This window comes from Plecotus auritus (assembly GCF_963455305.1).
Source record: "Plecotus auritus genome assembly, chromosome: 1".
Lineage (NCBI taxonomy): Eukaryota > Metazoa > Chordata > Mammalia > Chiroptera > Vespertilionidae > Plecotus > Plecotus auritus.
Genome location: NC_137770.1, coordinates 41967209 through 41984934, shown reverse-complemented (window position 1 = coordinate 41984934; position 17726 = coordinate 41967209). Strand labels below are relative to the sequence as shown.

The 17726-nt window shown below is 43.3% G+C and overlaps 1 protein-coding gene across 3 annotated transcripts; it reads left to right on the top strand.

The window, feature by feature from the left end:
* Positions 1-3304: 3304 nt before the first annotated feature.
* Positions 3305-17672, top strand: LGALS3 (galectin 3). Of its 3 annotated transcripts, XM_080671118.1 has the most exons (7): positions 3939-3997; positions 6747-6999; positions 10403-10424; positions 11061-11369; positions 13199-13287; positions 15854-16019; positions 17364-17672. In XM_080671118.1, exons 2-7 carry the CDS (start codon positions 6917-6919, stop codon positions 17517-17519), a joined length of 825 nt encoding a protein of 274 aa, XP_080527244.1. In that variant the 5' UTR covers positions 3939-3997; positions 6747-6916; the 3' UTR covers positions 17520-17672. The 3 variants fall into 3 exon arrangements, with proteins under 3 accessions (XP_080527245.1, XP_080527243.1, XP_080527244.1); XM_080671119.1 differs by lacking the exons at positions 3939-3997; positions 6747-6999 and adding an exon at positions 3305-3561; XM_080671117.1 differs by lacking the exon at positions 6747-6999 and having other exon boundaries at positions 3687-3997.
* Positions 17673-17726: the final 54 nt, after the last annotated feature.

The following is a 17726-nucleotide window of genomic DNA, read 5'->3' as shown; positions in this document are numbered from 1 at the left end:
TTGACCTATGAACCAGACGGTCACGATTCCATTCCTGGTCAGGGCATATGTTCAGGTTGCGGGCTCGATACTCAGTACGGGGTGTGCAGGAGGCAGCCGATCAATGATTCTCTCTCATCATTGATGTTTCAATCACTCTTCTTCTCCCTTCCTTTCTGAAATCAATAAAACTTAAAAAAAAATTTAACTAAAGGGAAAAGCATTTAAAATGATAATAGCAAATAGTCAAAGGATTTTCCTCCAGTCCCCATACTATATGAATTTAATCATTTAGCAAACATTGAATGCCTACCATGTACCATTTAGCAAATATTGAATGACTACCATGTACCACTTGGATCCATCAGTCAATAAAACAGCAAAGACACATGGGCATGTGCGGGGGGGCGGAGGGAAAGGGTGCTGGGGGAGGCTGGGGAGAAGTCAATGGGGAAAAAGGAGACATATATACTACTATTTGTAATACTTTAAACAAAAATAAATTAAATAAATAAATAAACAAACAAACAAATGAAACAGCAAAGAACTCTGTGGTCAGGGAGGGGGGCATGAAAGAAAGGCAGGGGAACCAACAATAAATAGTAGACATAAGAAATAAGTAAAGTCTATAGCATGCTGGAAATTGATTAATACTATGAAAAAATTAGAAAAAGTAGAACAGCGTAAAGGAGGATCAGCAACATGAGGAACTGGGGAAGGTTTGAGCTGCAATTTTTAAAAAATCTTTTATTTATTTTTATTTTTAAAATTTATTTATTGATTTTAGAGAGAGAGAGAAAGTGGAGGGGAAAGAAACATCAATTTGTTGTTCCACTTATTTATGTATTCATTGGTTGCTTCTTTTATGTGCCCTGATCAGAGATGGAACCCACAACCTTGATATAGCAGGATGATATTCTAACCGAGCTACCCAGCCAGGGCCTGGAGCTGCAATTTTAAACACAGTGGTAACATCACGATAGTGATTTTACACTCATGGAGAATGTCACAGCTGAACCAAGACTTGAAGGAGATGAGGGAGTTAGCAGATAATGGGAGAAGAGAGTTCCAGATACAGGCAACAGCCTGTGCCAGGATGTGAGCGGAGAGTGAGTCTTGTGTGCAAGGAAGACCAGCTAGGGGGACCTCGTGGCCTAGGTGGGGTAATCGAGAGGCAGGGTCATAGCAGGGAAGGTCCAAATGTAAGTATTTGCTTCCTTCTGGTTTCTTACAGCTTTGTGTATCACGTACTCATTGTTCTCTGACATCACCGGATCCCAAATCGCGAACATGATAAGGCTACTTGGGTCACTTTCTGTAACTTCTAAGTTCATAGAAACATTGCAGCCCATTAGCACCATATATTTTTTTTTAATATTTTTTATTGATTTTTTACAGAGAGGAAGGGAGAGGGACAGAGAGTTAGAAACATCGATGGGAGAGAAACATCGATCAGCTGCCCTCTGCACACCCCCTACTGGGGATGTGCCTGCAACCAAGGTACATGCCCTTGACCGGAATCGAACCTGGGACCCTTCAGTCCGCAGGCCGATGCTCTATCCCCTGAGCCAAACCAGTCAGGGCAGCACCATATATTTTTAAAACATTAATATACCCATGTCTTGGCTCTTGTGAATAATGCTGCAATGAGCATGGTGCAGATATCTCTTCACGATAGTGATTTTATTTCCTTGGAATATAAACCCAGCAGCAGGATTGCTTGATCATATGGTAGTTCTAATTTTAACTTTTTGAGGCCCCTCCATATTGTTTTCCAAAATGGCTGTACCCGTTTACATTCCCACCAACTGCGCTTAGAGTTTCCTTTTCTCCACATCTTCGCCAAGATTTGTTATGTCTTGTCTTTTTGGTGATAGCCATTCTAACAGGTGTGAGGTGATTTACATTTCCCTGATGATTACTGATGGTGAGCACCTTTTTGTGTACCTGTTGGCAATTTGTATGTCTATTCAGGTCCTTTGCCCATTTAAAAAAATTGGATTATTATTATTTTTTTTACAATTATGTCGCATTGGTGTCATGTATATTTGGAGGACTAAGCTCTTACAACTATATGGTTTGCAAATATTCTTTCCCTTTTTGTAGGTTGCATTTTTATTTTATTGATTGTCTCCTTTGCTGTTTGGGAAAGGAACAAAATTTCTCAAGGTTCTTCTGCCTGATCTAATAATCAAATAGACATGAGACAGATTAGCAAGAGGAAATAACCAAATTCAATACACACAAATGTATGGGAACCACGCATTCATGAGAGAGTCAGAGGTCCCACATGTAGGAGAGGGTCAGAGATAGAAAGGGGGATGGAGGTACATGACGTCCTGAGCTAGGAATGAGGTAACACACCTTGGGGGCTTCAAAGGGTCATTCCAGGATGATAAGAAGAGCAGATGTTTAGTTAAAAAAAGTTTGCCTTCCATATAGGTCAGTTGAAAAGGTTACCACTGATAATCTCTATGGGCAAAGCCCCTATTCAAATTCTAGCAGTTAAAGAGGGTGTAGAGAGGGTAGATGTTTCTCCTGACCCTGAAGCTAAAGTTGCCTTTAGCTCAAAACAGTTTGTTTACTACAGAGGCATAGCTTGGGGTGACTCGTTCTGGACCCCCACACTGTGCAGCTGTTTAGTCTGATGTAGTCCTACTTGTTTATTTTTGCTTGTGTTGCTTGTGCTTTGGTGTTATCCAAACAAATCATTGCCAAGACGAATGTTAGGGAGCTTTCCCCGTTTTCTTATAGGAATTTCTTTTAACATTTTTATTTATTGGTTTTTAGAGAGAGACAGGAAGGGAGAGAGAGAGATCGCCACTTATCCACACATTCACTGGTTGTTTCCTGTATGTGCCCCACCAGGGATTGAACCCACAACCTTGGTATATGGGGACCACGCTCCAACCAACTGAGCTATCCCGCCAGGACCCTTCTAGGAATGTTATATTGTCAGGTCTTACATTCAAGTCTTAATACATTTCAGATAATAAAGTTAATTATCTGAACTTAAAAAAAATTAATCTTGGACATCCTTAACCATTTCAGTCAGCTATTACCCAGTTAAATGAAACCAAATACTACATGCAATCTCTCTCCCAACCATCAATAAATATCCTTTGTAACAGCCTTTCCTAGAGGAGTAGCTGTGCCCTATTCTCCCTTTACTAAAGGTACTTTGTATTTAACTGCTCCCTCCTTCATCAGGACTCTCTCCACCTTTTGTGAAAAAAAGATAGTCAGATTTTCTAGGAAGTGATTCATTATCTCATTCATTCATTCATGAAGCAAATATTTCCGGAGAACCTGCTACGCACCAAACACTGCGTAGACGCTGAGGATGCAGTGGGGAGCAAAGAGCAAAAGCAAACGCGCTCTCATTGTGAGAAGGGTGTGCCCACATCACAGTTCAGAAAGCCAAGAAAAGGGGAGCAATTCACCTGGGATCTCAGAAAACTGGACAGGGCCCCTCCCCCGACGCAAGTGACTGTGCACTTCTTGGGACGGCTTTGATTCTGAGAGAAGGGTTACGTCAAGTCAGTGCAGAAGGGATGAGATAACCTGCAATTCAGGCAAAAAGTAAGTAAACACCGTTAAAACAAGCAAGCAAGCAAAAAATAAGTAAACACCATTAAAACAAGCAGGCAGGCGCACTACGTGCTTCGCAGACTCTCCCTTTCCCCCGCCCCCACCTCCCCCCCCCCCCCCCACGTCTTAGGTGAAGATGGTGAACGTGACCACCCTCCAGGCGGCCCGGGGGGCTGGGGAGGGGGCCGCCCTTCAAGGTCCCACCCGCCGTCTCCCGGGTCCGGAGGGTGTCCTTTGCACCCGGCGGGGCCTGGGGCTCGCCCAGCCTGTTCCGCAGGGAGAGGCCGGGTGGGCAGGGGTGACGGCCCCGCCCTGAGAGAGGCGGGCCAGGCCCGGCGTATTTGAGGCGCGGAGCTGCCGCCCGGTCCAGAACACGACCTCCCCAAGTGCCACACCCGGAGCAAGCGAGCTAGTGTCGAGGCGCAGGGTGAGTGGCGCGGGCGCCCAGGACCGGGGACGGGGACCCGACCTGCTGGCGGCTCGGTTCGGGCAGGGGCGAGGGCACCGGGCACTGATCGGTGCACGGGCCCTTTTGCAGGGCTCGGGGGGCAGGGGGGTTTCTGGGGGCTTGGCTTCCCGGGGCCCTGCAGGCGGGGACGGCTGGAGAGCCCCGAGCGGAGCGGTGGGCGCCGCCTGGGCGCGGGTCCCTCGTCTTTGACCCCTAGAGAAGCGGACTCAGGCGGAGTTAGCAATGTCTCCCAGAGACTCACACGCACCTCCTGGGTGTGGTGGGGACGGGTGTGTCCGGACGCCGGGCGGGGACGCAGGGCACCCTCTGCGGCAACCGGGAGGCTGAGCCGCGGTCCCGCCCTCCCGCCGCGGGACCACCTGGGAATCAGCTGCTGGGAGGGCGCGCTCCAGCTTGGCGTTAGGAACTAGGTCCCCGAGCCCAGACGCAGGACGTACTGCCCAGGGTCTCTAGGGCGGCACCTGGCACCCATGGCTTGGCTGTCCCGCCACTTGATCTTGCTGTGAGTTGTCTACCAAGCCCAGCAGCGTCAGGGGTACAAACTGCCCTCTGGATGCTGATCCCACAGAAAAAGGTGCTGCCCCACGCCCTGAAGGGGCAGGTGACCGGCTGGGCAAAGACCGAAAACCCTAAGCTTTGCAAATCCCTGATCAGATTGGTTCATTTGAGCATTCAGGATCGCAGATCTGTGCTGAGGATGTGTAGGGTGTGGCAAACTGTTGGTCCGAGTGTGCAGCGCTCTAGTTGAAGTTGCGTGTGTGTGTGTGTGTGTGTGTGTGTGCGCGCGCGCGCGCGCGCGTTAAAACACGTTTGAGGATTTATTCTGAATTATCAGTTGTGCAAATAACAACACCACAATGCATCAACTCTGAGGATTAGGAGCTCAATACCAGGGAATCAGGCACACATAGGTTGAGGCTGTGACAGGTTTCAGGCTAGCCCTTAAAGCTAGGGATTCCTGTTCCAGATACTGTGGAATATTTGTAAAGTGACTCCTGGGAGTTGGGTTGCTGGACAATGAGGACAGTTGGTCCTCCGTGACCCAGTCTGTTTCTAGTATTCTGGGAAAGAAATAGAAGGCAGGCTCCGTTAATTCTGACAATAGTAATAACAACAATATTTAAATGATAGCAATAAAAATTGACAACTTGGGCACAGAACATGAGAAAAAAAAAATTTCACCAACTTCCAAAATTCTGACTCACTTGTCTCAAGTTTATAACATTCCTCTTTCATACCGGGGAAGTCTGTTTCTGTAAAAGTTAACATTTAATAATAAAAATGTATTTTTCCAAAATGGTCATTGTGGAAAAAGACATTGAATCCTTAGAGTTTCTTATTTCTTTGATGGTTGTGCCTCATGCTTGATCTTTGGGAGGTTGGAGCTGCTTGCTAAATTCATTATGTTGGGGAGTTACACTTAGAATCAGCACATTTGGTGACAGTCCTTGGATGTTCCTGAGACTCGTGGTAACTGACCTAAAAGACAGCCTCTCCTGTGGAACACAGGCTCCTGCTGGGGACAGCGCGGTAACATTGGGTCTGGTGCCCACACGGGTTCTGCTCGTTAAATCCTGAGTGGTAAGCCTGCCAGATAGTGCTTGCTGCAGGCTTACAATTTGCTGCTGACGAAGTATCATGTGTTCTATCTTGACTGGCCATCAGCTTTTCCATGGGGGAAAAATCTGTAACTGAGAGGCACAAAGTAACTTTACCTTTCTTGATGCTGAGGAAGTATGATGAGAAAGAAATCCTAGTGAAGGACCAGTTTCCTTTATCCCAGCTCATTCTCACTGACTTTGTCTTTGGAAAGTGGACTTTCCTCAAGTCCTGCTTCGTGTTTAAGCGAGGACAGGAAGTAGTGCCCCGCCTGTGTTCTTTGGAGAGAAGTGTGGGCAGTACCTTGGGGTTCTGAGGAAATACACTCATGATCGACTTCCCTTACGGCTTGTGTAAAAGTCAGGGCCCTTTGTGAGCAGAAATTTCAGAAGAGCTCCTGGGAGCTGGAGCAACTGGATTAATTGCTAGGTGAGCCTAGAATAACATAGCAGTGTGGACACTGCTCTTTATTAAAGAGAAAAGCTACAGTTAACAGACGGTCAACCTTCGGACTCATGTTTAAATTCCTTATTCCAAACCAAACTGAAGCACTTCCTGCAGGATTTTCCAAATGTGAAGACTCCAGCAGTATTTCCCATCCTTTTTGATTTGTCTTTAACGGAGTCTTTCTTTTCTGACTCTTCAGAATTCTCTGATTCTGGAAATGCCAGAATGGAGTTCACATATTACAGATTCAGTTGCATGGGGAGAGTTTTCTTTTTTTTTTTTTTTTTTTTTTTTTTAAATATATTTTATTGATTTTTTACAGAGAGGAAGGAAGAGGGATAGAGAGTTAGAAACATCGATGAGAGAGAAACATCGATCAGCTGCCTCTTGCACACCTCCCACTGGGGATGTGCCCGCAACCAAGGTACATGCCCTTGACCGGAATCGAACCTGGGACCCTTCAGTCCGCAGGCTGACGCTCTATCCACTGAGCCAAACCGGTTTTGGCGGGGAGAGTTTTCTTACATTTGATTGTCTCTCTAGATATAAACTACTCATCTAAGAAAAAGAAATAAATTTTCCAGGCAAGTAAGGAAGGTATTTATCTAAATAGATGTTGTTTTTTTATTGTTGTATTTATTTATTTATTTTAAGTTCTAAGGTTGCTGACTTTGATTTCAAAAGAACATTGGTTGCCCTGGCCGATTTGGCTCAGTGGATAGAGCGTCGGCCCACAAACTGAATGGTAGCAGGTTCAATTCCAGTGAAGAGCACACACTTCAGTTGCAGGCTGGATCCCCGGGGCCCGTTGGTGCAGAAGGCAAACAGTTAATGTGTCTCTCTTCCCCTCCCTTCCTCTCTCTCTCTCTCTCTCTCTCTCTCTCTCTCAAAATCAACGGAAAAAATATTCTCAGGTGAGGATTAACAACAAAAAAGGATCATTGGTTATAATCCTTTTAAAAAAAAGAGATCTGATGGTTATGAGTTGACAAAATCAAAACAGCACACACCCAATTTTTGGAAAAGTACACGTTGTTGGTTTAAATGTGTTTATAATCAGCCCAGCAACTATGCACAATGGCATTCTTGTGTTCAATATCATTGCACACTGAATGAGTCACCCAGCTAGGTTCCTGACAAAAACATCATCTCTTTTTAAATTTGTTTACAACTTCAGCATGTTATGTAGTTCTGAACGAATAAGACACATCATTTCTAAATGAAGTAATTAACACTTTCAAATTTCAAAGTGTGAGGTTTAATATTAGTGTCAAATGAGCCTGAATTAGGGGTCAGGTTGCTTGGACCCTGGTCCTTGGCCTCCTAATGACAGAATGACTTTGGGCCACCATGTCAGCTCTCTGAGCCTCAGTCACCACACCTCTAAAAGTGGGAATATTTACTTTTCCCTGTCAATTTCGTAAGATGATTGTCAGACTCAGAGTAGGTAAGGTATGTTACAGTGCCTTGTAAACTGCAAAGCGTCACACCAACGCAGGCTGCAGTTATTCTGATGGGTTCGCCTCACGTGTCACAGCACAGCCCAAGCTGCCGTCCCAGGCGTGTGTGAAACACAGTGGACGTGAAGGGAAATTGGCTTTGTTCCTCAGATCGTTATGGTCATGTTGGAAAATGAACTGAATATGCTTGAGTAGAGACTTTATAAAGAATAAATGTTAAATCTTGGAAATGCCATTTTTATATGAATTTCTGGTTGCCTTTAAACACATCTTAGTTTGATTGGAGTTATGATAATAAGCCACTTTATCAGGCCAATGGCACAGATTTGGTTAGTTTTAATCATTGAAACTACCCTTGTTTCTTATTGACCTGTGTGTGTACATATATGTAGGAAATCACATGCGAATCAGTCTAGACCAATGGTCGGCAAACCGCGGCTCAAACCGTGGTTTGCCGCTCTGTTGACTAATGAGTTTGCCGACCACTGGTCTAGACCAGTTGTTCTCAACCAGACAGATTTTGCCTTTTCCCCACTTCCCCCGGTGATATTTGGCAATGCCTGAAGACATTTTTTTGTTGTCACAATTGGTGGGGAGGGTTGGGGTGCTACTGACTGTGCATTAAAGCCAGGTAGGGATGCTGCTAAACATCCTGCAATGCACAGGACAATCCTCCCCCAGCCAAAAAAAAAAAAAACAAAAAAAAAAACCCACAAAAAAAAGCCCAAAGCATCCGACCTGAAATGTCAATGGTGCCGAGGTTAGGAATTAGCCCCTACACAAGGGGGCGGGTATTTAAAAGAAGTGAAGACATTTATAAAGTTATTGCTGGGTCTTTGGTATGTTGCCTAGGAGTGGACGTTTATGCAATAAAAGGAACTAAGCTCTCTGTCCACCTTGAAGTTCAAGATTGTTTTCTACTAGTATCCAAAATGATACTAGTAGAGGCTTTATTTTCCTTGACTTAAGTAATGTTCTTTCTTTTCCTTTTCCGTAACAACTCTTCTCTCGAGTTCCCCCTGTGGTAGCAGCAGTTTCCTAGGCAGTGGCAGCCTTTGGGGGAAGGAAGCACAGGCAGAAGAGCACCCTCCTTTTGCTTTCAAAGGTCGATTCCTATAGGAAACACAGTGAGTGGAAGCCCTGGGAGAGTCACTGTACCTCCCAGTCAGGGGTTTCCCACCTTGGAAGATGGACACAGTGCTTCCAAATACGTTTGAGAATGCTCAGATTATAAAAGAGATGTGCAAGAAATAAATACCGTGTGTATTTATTCTCCACTCCCGTGCAGAGCAGGCACACATGGAGTCCTAGAGGAGCTCTGTCTGAGTTTTTACCAAAAATTCTAATACTTCACATTTTTAGGACCTATCAAATAGTCACCATTTGTTAGATCCCTTGTCATTTTTAAAAATAATTGAACCCGGCTGGCATGGCTTAGTGGTTGAGTGTCGACCTATGAACGAGGAGGTCAGAGCCCATGCCTGGGTTGCAGACTTGATCCCCAGTGTGGGGTGTGTGGGAGGCAGCCAGTCAATGATTTTCTCTCATCATTGATGCTTCTATCTCTCCCTCTCTCTTCCTCTCTGAAATCAATATATATATATATATATATATATATATATATATATATATATTTAAAAAAAGAAAAAGAAAATAATCAAGTAAATATCATGAGTGAGCAACTCAAGGAAAACAGAGATTCTGACTGTTTAAGGTCCAGGTAAAACTCACCCAGGCCTCAGGATTTGGAAGTCGCCCTCCTCCCCTCAGTGCTGGAGTGTCTGCCGTGGGAGCAGGTATCAAACACCCTGGCAGTTACAGGGAGGAGCAGGAGAAGGCAGGAATGGTGTGTCAAGCAAGGTCATCCCTTGAGGCAGCTTTGGGCAAGGCAAACCCCAAAATATTTTCCTCCACATTGCCCAACTTTTTTTTTTTTTTTTAACTTTAATCTGTTATAATGCCAAATATTTCACTTTGGAACAACAAGTACTTTTTCAAAACAGCAAGCATTTTGTGCCTGCCTGTCTTTTTCATTGCTCCACATCCAAGGCTTAGCTCAAACAACACCTCCCCGCTTAGAAGCAGTTGTTCTGGTTGTGACTTCCCGAAGCACACAGTCTGGCTCATGGCATGGCTGCTTGTGATCCCTCCGGCCTGTGGAGCCTTTGACCACATAGGCCTTGGCCTATCCATCTTCACACCCAGACAGGAGCCTGCACCACACCCGTGCAGAGCAGGCACAAATATGTGCACACGAAGGAACAAATAATCGGCAGAACTACATCCGAGGGGCATGTCTTTCAGATCCTAAGAATCAACCACCTCTGCTTTTCTCCTAAAACCCAGAAGAGGGCAAGGGGCCGTCCGTGAAAACCAGGCGGGGGGGAGGTTGATATTAACATGCAGACCCTTTGTAAGAGGTGGTGGGGAAGGAACACAGGAAGGACGGTGAAGGAGGACCAAAGGGAAACCAGAACTGTGCCCATTCGTTACCCAGGAAAGGGGCAGAACATGTTCGCCCTCAGTCTTCTCTCTCCTGCATTGTATGGCCTGGCACTCCCAGGATTCAGAACACCCGCTACTGTGATTGGACTGAAAGCTACGGGTTAAGGAGGATTTAGTAATCTAGTTGGAATGCATCACCACCCTTTGATGAGACCCCTTTGTGGTTTCATGCTATTGATTTAAACGTATTTTGGAAATAGATTGCCTTGTGCTAGAAGAATGCCGGTGAATGGACTAGAACTACACAACAAACTATTTGTGATGTTAAATTTAAATGAAAACTCACGAAATCTTTTCAGATCAAATCATAACCTATCTTCTTCTTCTTCTTTTTTTTTTTTTCTCCTCTCAGGAAAATGGCAGACAGCTTTTCGGTAAGTGTTTTATGTCTGTTGTCTTACTTTCTAATCCCATGTAGGTGGAGAGTTTTGTTTTTAATGCCAGACTTTCCCTTCTAACTCTTGGTGCCTTCCTCTGGCCTCACCTGTCCAATGAGGGCTTGTTGGCCGGAGTCATGTTTTTCCGGTAATAGATTTGGGAAGAAAGCCAGGTAGAGAGAGGCCTGGGCCTCACTAAGCGCAGCCCCTCAACCAAAAGGCCTGGGACAGAAGTGGGTGGATTCCGTGGGCCAGGAGCTGAGAAATAAGCTGACAATGGGAAGTGTGGTACAGTCTGAGCATCCTGATTTTTGTGATTGTTTTTCTCATGTCAGTTAGAAAATACATGCTTTTACATTGAGGATGGATAGCTCTATTTTAGCAAATTACCAAAATGCAACCCTGCACAATATCAGTTGATGGGCAACATGTACTGATAAAGTGCATATAATCGCAAAGTCTAATTTTAGTCTTGGGAACTCAAAACTATTTAATAGATGGAAAATTTTTTATGGATATGAGTTGTATATCTTCATATGTCCCTCCACTTTGGATTTCTTATTCCTGTTTTCCTGAAAATTCTATTTTTGTGAATGTTTTTCATCCAGGAATTGTTTGTATCTTTTTTTCCAGCTTAATGATGCCATATCTGGGTCTGGGAACCCCAACCCTCAAGGATGGCCCGGTCCATGGGGAAACCCGCCTGCTGGGGCAGGAGGCTACCCGGGGGCTGCCTATCCTGGGACCTACCCCGGGCAGGCACCTCCTGGCGCCTACCCCGGTCCTGGCGCCTACCCCGGACAGGCACCTCCTGGTGCCTACCCTGGCCCTACAACACCTGCTTATCCCGGACCAAATGCCCCAGGAGCCTACCCCGGACAGCCAAGTGGGCCTGCGGCCTACCCTGGTGCCGGCCCCACTGACATCCCTAATGGACCACTGGTAAGATGGAGTCAGTCATTTCATGCACTTGATTTTGACCAGGACAAAGCTAATGGAGAACACGGCAATTGTGTGGGCTGTGGTGCCATCACTCTGCAGCGCTCTGGGTGGGAGCTGGTTCTGGGCACTCACACCGGCAAAGTGCTGCAGGGAGACCCGAAGCTTTACTCTCACTGCTTAGAGCCATATTCTAGGACTAGCCACAGTGTATGCTGGTCCAATAAAAAAAATCGTTATTTGTATTGAGTTTAGCATGTGCAGTGTTGGCATAAAGAGAAGCTAATGCGTCTTTTGAAGGCATCTGTAAAGCAGCTTTAATAAAAATCAAGTTAAGAGCATAGTAATGGGGGAAAGTTTTCATTATTAGTATTAATAAACACTACGTTAACAGCATGTCCAGCAGTGTGCTTCTACATGGATGATCTCATTTGAACCCATAACCACCCGATAAGATACTGTTATTATCCCCACTTTCCACATGAAGAAATGGGACAATAGCATTATATTAGCTTGCCCAGGACCATAGAGAGAACATGGGGAGAGGGAGAACCAAGATAATCAGGTTTTGAAAAACCTTCTAAAGATAATTTTGTGATCTAAGGATTGAATTTTCATTTATATTAAAACGCATTTTAGTAAAGAAATTCTACACACAAAACCTTAAGTCTGTAGGGCTTTAGACACATCTCAGACACAGATCCTTCCCTACTAGAGTTATAGTCCAGCTGGGAAGGAAGCAGATATGAGGAAAGAGTTCAATAACAGCTTGGGAGCAGACCCTTTCAGGAGTAGGTAGAAGGTGGCACAGGTGGCATCTGATCTGCTTTTAGGTCAGCTTAGACTCATAGGAAAGTGCAGAGAAAGCGTTGGGGGTGTGGGTGGCATCAGGCAGGGTCTAGAAGACCCAGATGGTTAGTCCACTGCAGATATAGGGGTACAAGGAGTCAATACAAAGGAAGAGGCAGGTGGGAGAGAGACTACAGAGGAAGAACCTTAGGATCTGCTGGTTAAGTCTTAGGAGTCAGAAATGACTAGCTTTTCAAGACAGGACAGCTAGGGCACCAGGAAGGGGACTGGTTGGGGAGGAGGCAGGAGAGACAATTCCAGTTCATACCTGTTGAATCTGCAGCACCAGTAGCAAATCCAGAAGGAGTAAGTACGGGACTAGTACTGATCAGGGCTAGAGATAAAAAGACTTGGATGATAGTTGGACCTGGCGGTGGGGGGAATTTAAAGGGGAAAAAGAAGAGGCCAATGATGGAGTTTTGGGGAATATTTACAGTACCTTGGACATAAATATTTGCGGAATGAACGAGGAAATGTATTAACTGGAAGATGTTTATTCCACAAATATTGAGTATCTGCTACACACGAAGTACTCTGCTGATGCTGAGAGTAAAACATATGAGAACCTAGAAGCCCAAGAATGTGACATAATGAAGTATGTTATGTGATAAGTCTTAAGAGTGGCACAAAATTGTTAATGTTGATTGCAAGGTCTAGCTTAAGCCCTTTCAAAAGATAGTCTAAACGAATGAGTTACAGATTGGGATGGCCCTAGTAATAAGAGCTACAGTGCTCCAAAAAGAACTATGTTCTGCCTTTGGCACCAATTAACTAATGGCTTTAATTCTCAATTATTAGTTGTGCACGTAGGGAACTTACCTCTTCAGGCCCTGGGCAAGGTGGCCCGAGAGTCTGACAGATGGCTTAACTTAAGGTTATGTGTTAGTCACATGTATTCAGTGTTTGAACGTTAGCAACATCTTTTTCTTTCTTTCCCCAAGAAAACATGACTCTGTATTAATACACATATTTTTCATCCCCAGACTGTGCCTTATGAAATGGCTTTCACTGGAGGAATCATGCCTCGCATGCTGATAACAGTTATGGGTATAATAAAACTCAATGCAAACAGGTAAAGAGCAAACTTTAAATGTCTAACACATTTGTTGATTGGTTTTTGAATAAAGACTGATCTCTTGAAATTTAACAGAATTTTTAAAACTATACATTTAAGAGTCTTGGCTCTTCCATAGTATGGATTATCCCATAAATCAATACGTGTTCCCACCAAGGAGACAAGGTTTCCCTCGCCAAATCTTGGTTTTCACCCAGAACCTGAATAGAACTGAGTTCTACATTGTGAGGAGAAAGAGGAAGAGCAGGGTTTCTCCTGGCATTAAAGGCCAGTAGAGTCTTTGTAATGTCATGTTTGGCCACCCCTCCATTCTGAATCATATAGTGTCTGAAAAGCCAAGCATGCACTTTAGATAACCATGAAAAGTGAGAATTCCAAAGCAAGAGGTCCCACTTGACATAGTGGTGCGTTGATCCAAGAGCTTGAATGGTATCCCACTGTGTCCTCACACTCATGCAAGTCTCCCTGCAGCGCACAGGTCACAGTGCGGTCTCAGCTCTCGAGCTTGGCTGCCATGCCCGTCTTCACAGTGGGTGCAACTGCAGGGTCACAGTTTCCCAAGGTGTTGGCCTGATCTACAGATGACAAGTGGCAGGGTGGAGAACCCTGTCTTCTGAGTAGTCACTATTTACTTGAAAGGTTTGAAAAGATTGTTCAAGTTAAAGACTTCATCCAAAGAAGTCAACCCTTGCCATTGGAACTGGTTTGACTGAGGTGAGCTAGGAGGGATAAGACTTTAAGATGCTTTCAAGAAATCCATGCTGACTTGTGGCTGCCCTGGGTCGCCTGCTTACATACAATACAAACAGGCTAAGGATATCTATCCTGAAGCCCTCCAGGCTGCCTGTCGCTGAGGTTAGTGGTACCACTAAAGCTCCTGCAGCCATTAATTAATGTCTCTGGGTCTTACAAGTAGTATACAAAAGATACTAACTCAAGCTGTGTACACGGGTTTATTCAAGGATCCACAGACAGCCTCTATGAGTGTCTGTCACCTTGCTCCTGGTGAATCAACAGGAACCACCTCCTCTGTTACCAGGAGATGGACTGGCTTCTGATCTGTTCATTTTACATTCAAATAGCCCATTCACTCCAACCTCTAGCCAGCCTCCTCTGGATTCTCTAAAGCTTATCTCACAGAAAATTACAAAACATATATATCCTTCTGCCCATGCTCTTATCCATCTTTCCTCCCAATAAGTATACCGCATACAGCATTCACAATTTGTTAATTTTAAAAATATATATCTTTATTGATTTCAGAGCAGAAGTGAGAGGGAGAGATAGAAACATCAGTGATAAGAGAGAATCGTTGATCTGCTGCCTCCTGCACACCCCCTACTGGGGGGGATGGAGCCCGCAACCCAGACATGTGCCCTTGACTGGAATCAAACCTGGGACCCTTCAGTGTGCAGGCTGATGCTCTATCCACTGAGCCAAACCATCTAGGGCACAATTTGTTAAGTTCTGCTCCCCTCTTCCAACCCCTATCACACAGAACCACACTGGTATCTTTGTCTTTATTTAAGGTTATTGTACTGGAAACTTAAACTCCAATTACATCAGAGATGTAGACTGAGACTGTGGTAGATCAAAACTAATTTTGGTTGAAATGGCCAAGGTGATAGGAAACTGAAATAATTGTTGCTTGGTCCTGCACATTCTATGTAAGGAATAAGAAGCAAAGAGAACGCTTAAGGTGGTAGAGATGACCATATCTTCAGCCATTGGATATTTAGTCAAATACAATTTCTATTGCCATTTGACTCTTTTGATCCTTTCCCTGTGAAAACATCTATGGTTGGGTCTATCACTGGGTGAATCCAAATACCCAGGGAATTATTATTAGTGGGTCAGAAGTGCAGATTCTGTTTTAAAACAAGAGTACTAACAGATTCTGATGTTAGTGTTCTGTAGAGCACACTTGGGGAAATTGGGGGGTGGCGTTAGTACTTTAACAGTCAGGGGACTTGTGTTTGTGTTAACATCCAAGGAGAAGGAAAGAGGTCAAAAAGTTAAGCCAGCACTTGTATCAATTCCACTTCACATTATGGAAAGTTCAACACATTGTCATGATTTTACAAGTTAGCAACAGGACATTAAGTACATAATCTCATTCTTTCTGTTTCAGGACTAGGTTTTTGGTTAACTAGGAGGAAGCCAGGAAGTTGACCTCTTATTTATGTGACTGGCTTGCCATCAATAGGTACTAAAAGCGACCTGGCAGGGCATGTCATCTGCAGTGGAAAGCATAACCGGCCCTTAAAGTGGCCTCAAATCTCTATAAGGAAACCTTGAAGGGTTTTCATGAGTAGAAGGATAAATAGGGGATTACAAATGAAGAGAATGATATGACCAAAGACAGCAAGGCAAAACAATTCAACACGTACTGTTTTGTTTACTTTCAGTATTTTACTAATATTGGGCCTAGTGTACAGTTTGAACACATTCTCTGGTTTGTTTTCTGTTAAGAAAATTTTCCTGTATTCTTCTGCGTGTTCTTCACTTGATGCAAATACACAACTTGAATCATTTTACTAACTCTTGCCTTTGGTTTGTACAGGTTTATTTTAAATTTCAAGAGAGGGAATGATGTGGCCTTCCACTTTAACCCACGCTTCAATGAGAACAACAAGAGAGTCATTGTTTGCAATACAAACCTGAATAATATCTGGGGACAGGAAGAAAGACAGACGATTTTCCCATTTGAAAATGGTAAACCATTCAAAGTAAGTTATTGCTATTGTTATGTATTGATAATGCATATCGCTCATGGGGAAATCACTCTAAAATCACGATGCACTTGAAGTGAATTTGGGGGAGCTATCCTGGGACACCTAACCAGCTCCTCCCCATCCCAGGCGCCCATGATCATCAGTAGGCTGGAACAGGGCTAGGAGCGGCACACGCCCCAGCTCCACACTGTTACCACCTCTGAATTTAAGCTTTTCTGGAAATGAGAAAAATGGCATCTTTAATAAAAAAGGCAGAAAGTCTCAGGAGGACTGAGACTTAGTCCCTTAAAAAACATAGTGACATAGAAACCAAAACTAAACATTTTTAAATTAAAAATTAAATTAGTTGACATTTAATATTATATTAGTTTCAGGTGGACAGCACAGTCAAAATTTTTTAATCCTAAAATTAATACATGCTTAGGAAAATAAAAATATATAGATTTTTAAATTAACTGAAAAAGTTCTCTATCCTTTACATCCTGAAGGTTGCAACTTAGTGAATACCGTTCCAGTATTTCCTATGACATACAGCACTTTTGATTTTTAAGCACTGCTTCACCAAATATTTAGTAGGTTCACAGTACTAGTTGGATTGACTGTAGAGTGGGTAATAACACAACTAGACTATAAGCTCCTTAAGGGCAGAGACAAATAGGGACCATATTCTACATTTAATGGACATCTTTCAGTATCAGAACATTGTTTAGATATGTTTCATTGTTTAGATATGTGATAATTCAACCAGTACTCTATTGATGAAACTTTGGAAATATTACCAATAAAATCTGGGAAGGTTTTATTTTACTAAAATACTGTACTAACTTTGCTTATTCTTCTTTGCTTTCTAGAAGAAGAATTTTATTAAAATATACATGTTTAAAACTGAGATATTGCCAAAGTGCTACTTCAAAAAGGATGTAAGGGTTAAACACATCCACTATTGGGACTATGTTTTCCCTCTTCTTACCCAAAGTGGTTATTATCCAACTTCATAGCATTTGCTGCTCGTTAGGGGATTCCTGTTAGTGTTTATTTTTACTTTTAGATGCTGTAGGCCATATGAAAACTTTTTATGTAGACACATTATTTTATGTAGATACATCATTTATGTAGACAGTATTTATTCCTTTGTGGCTTCAACTATATATCTTCTAAATATTTTGTCACTTTTGTGTAAATCTTTGAATAGTCTGGAGTTTATTTTTGCAATAAAGTTACTTTTTCAGGATTTTAATCTGTTCCACAAAAGATGAAATGTGAACACCCTGAGCTCAGGACAGACTGGTTTTGAAATCAACGGGCATTTCTAACAGTTTTGTGTATGTGCCATTTCAGATCCAAATACTGGTAGAATCTGACCACTTCAAGGTTGCAGTCAATGATGCTCACTTGTTGCAGTACAATCACCGGGTGAAAAATCTCAGGGAAATCAACGCATTGGCAGTTATTGGTGACATCAGTCTCAACAGTATTTCACACACTATGATATAATCTTAAAGGGGCAGATATTCTTTTAAAAAATAAAAATGAATGTACACCTTTCCCATTTAAAAGTTTCATGCTCACTGTAAGTGAAAAATTTTGCCTTTATTCAACAACATCCTTCTTATAAATCATCCATTTAATAAATATTCTAAGAGTTAACTGTTTATTTGTCATTTATGTTGGGGCCGTCTATTCTTGATAATGAACAATGGA